General features: G+C 31.3%; 1 protein-coding gene across 1 annotated transcript; it reads left to right on the top strand.

The window, feature by feature from the left end:
- Nucleotides 1-2,075: 2,075 nt before the first annotated feature.
- On the top strand, nt 2,076-2,669 carry LOC104106910 (uncharacterized). Its single transcript, XM_009615568.1, has one exon. It carries the CDS (start codon nt 2,076-2,078, stop codon nt 2,667-2,669), a length of 594 nt encoding a protein of 197 aa, XP_009613863.1.
- The last annotated feature ends 218 nt before the right edge of the window (nt 2,670-2,887 follow it).

Genomic DNA, 2,887 nt, shown 5'->3' on the forward strand with positions numbered 1-2,887 from the left:
AGATGAAAATCAAAGAAGAATCAAGTAATCCAACAATATATGTCTACGATATACAATATACTATAATAGTATATAGCTATACTACAACAATATACTATGATAGTGTACAATATTTTGCAAAGGTATATTGTAATAATGTGCAATATTCTGCAATAGTATACTATAATGGTATACAATATACTACAATCAGTGGTGGAGCTACAGTGCTCCAAGGGTGGTCAGGCGAACACCTTTCGCAAAAATATTGTGACCGTATGTAAAATAGAAGGGTGTGCAAAATGTACCCTTGATACAACTAGGTGAAGTAGCCTAGTGGTGAAGGGTGTACAAAATGTACTATTGATCCTATGTTCGAATCTCAATGCAAGCATGGTTACAACACATTTATTATATAATATCATTTTTCAAGAAACATTATATAACTTTCAGATCCATCGTTCTTTTTCAAAAGTAGAGTAGAAGTGTGTTTTGTACCCAAATCCCAACCAACTTTTGACTTTATTTTTCTTTTCTAATTTTTCAATAAACAAATACTAAAGTCATTATTTAATTAAAATCTATTTAATAAAAAATCCTAAAAGCTCTCTACAAGACCTAAACCTAACTTTGTCAACATAGAAAAAGGGGAAACAATGAGTAGAAACAAAAGATCCTCGTTTTCTTCTCTCCATGCTAGCATGTTGCGTTACCATTGTCGGATGCCAGTGAAACCGTGAAAACTTGCACTCTAACCTCTGAATCTGCTTCAATTTCAGGTTATATCTCTTCTGCCTTTCTCTCTTTTTTTTCTTTATTTTGGCTCAATTTGTGAACTGAATTTTATTGTTTGAGTCTTTAGAGATTAAAAATTTGCTAAATATTTCTAAATCTTTGAAATGATTTATAACTAGAATAAAATAATTGATACTTAGATAACCCGATTCATAATTCCTGAACACATATTTATTCTTTAAATAAGAAAATAAGGAAAAATAAATAGGTGGATGTGTATACAAATTTGGGACATAGTTTGAATTTTCAGATTTTGATTTTCAAGTTTAGTTTTTTTGACTTGTATAGTGTTACAGTATGTACTTAAAGTACTTTTTAATAGATGTTCTTCCTATTTCTAATAAGTGTGACATACTTGACTATTATTTCAGTTTAATTTGAAGTTTCAATGGACTTGAGAATTTTGTTTTAGCAAAGTACCAAAAACAAGTTTGACATCTCAAAATCAACCTAATCGAGAAGAAACTATAGACAAATCATAAATACCGTTGCATTCTGCTAAGAGATAAAAACTTAATTTAAATACTCTAAATCGTGCTCTAGCTGAAAGAACTCCAATTTTGAATTATCATCCAAACCATCGTGATGAAATAAGGACGGAATACCTTGAAATTGATCCTTTTCAACCTTGAAATCATGGCTTCCCTCAATTTGACTTTTCATGATCAAAGCATTGTTTTGTTTCTAAATGGTTTGATGATTATGGTGACTGGTTGGAGTATAGTGTGAGTACAGATGCAACATATTATTTACCTTGTTATTTATTTAAAGGTGATAATATTCATCAAGGTGGATGTGATATATTTTGAAGTAAAGGATTTTAGAAATTGGCATAAGATCAAAGACAGTTTCTCAAAGCATATTGGTGGGCCGAGTAGTGTTCATAATCAAGCAAAAAAAATTATGAAGATCTAATGCAACAATAATAGTCCAGTCATGCTGCATTTGACAAGCAATCTGATAAAATAAAACTTGAATATTGGTTTCCCTTAAATGCTTCAATTGATGCGGTAAGACTTCTCTTGAATCAAGGAATGACCCTCCGTGGTCACGATGAAAGTGAATCGTCATTGAACAGGGTAACTTTCTTGAAGTTCTTTCATGATACCGAGATAGATGTGAAAAGATTAAGACTTTTGTGTTGCAAAATGCTCCAAAATAATAAGATGACTTCTCCATACATTCAAAAAGAAATTGTGACCGTATGTAAAATAGAAATAATTAAGGCTATAATAGAGGATCTAAATGATGATTACTTTTCTCTATTAGTCTATGAATCTTCTAACGTGTCACGAAAAAATCAAATGGCTATTGTTTTAAGATATGTTGATAGAAAAGGAAAAGTATTTATTGAACTTGTTCATGTTCCTGATACTAGTGCTTTATCTCTGAAGAAAGCAAATTTTTACATACTTGCTCATTATTCATTAAGTTTATCTTCTGTACGCGGACAATGCTATGATGAGGCAAGAAATATGCAAGGTGATATCAATGGTCTTAAAATATTGATTAAACAAGAAAGTGAATTGGCTCATTCTATTCATTGTTTTGCCCACCAACTTCAATTAACTCTTGTGGTGGTTTCAAAAATATGTGTTCAAGTGGAAGAACTTGTGTTATTAGTTTCAAATATTTTGAATGTATTGGAAGCTTCTTTTAAATGTATGGATGAACTTCTAGAATCTCAACAAGAAAAAATCCAAGAGACATTAGATATGGGTGAGCTAGAAACAGGCAGAGGCTCGAATCAAGAGCTTGGTCTTATTAGAGCCGGTGATACTCGTTGGGGAGCTTACTATAAGCCGTTTGAAAATTGTATACTTTTGTTTGACTCTATTATTGATGTACTTAATACTTTTGTTGAAAATGCAAATACTTTAGATGGAAGAGCTAAGTAGCAGGGTATCTTAGAAGATTCCAGAAGTTTAAGGTTGCTTTCATATTGCATTTTATGGAAGATATTTTAAGAATCACATATGATCTTAACATATCGCTCCAGAAAAAGAAGCAGGATATTGCTAATGCCATGATACTTGTTGAAGTAGCAAAAAAAAAGCTTCAAAAGTTAAGAGCTAGTGGATGGGATCCACTTAAAGATAAGGTATCTACATTTTGT

Source organism: Nicotiana tomentosiformis, chromosome 2, assembly GCF_000390325.3.
Source record: "Nicotiana tomentosiformis chromosome 2, ASM39032v3, whole genome shotgun sequence".
NCBI lineage: Eukaryota > Viridiplantae > Streptophyta > Magnoliopsida > Solanales > Solanaceae > Nicotiana > Nicotiana tomentosiformis.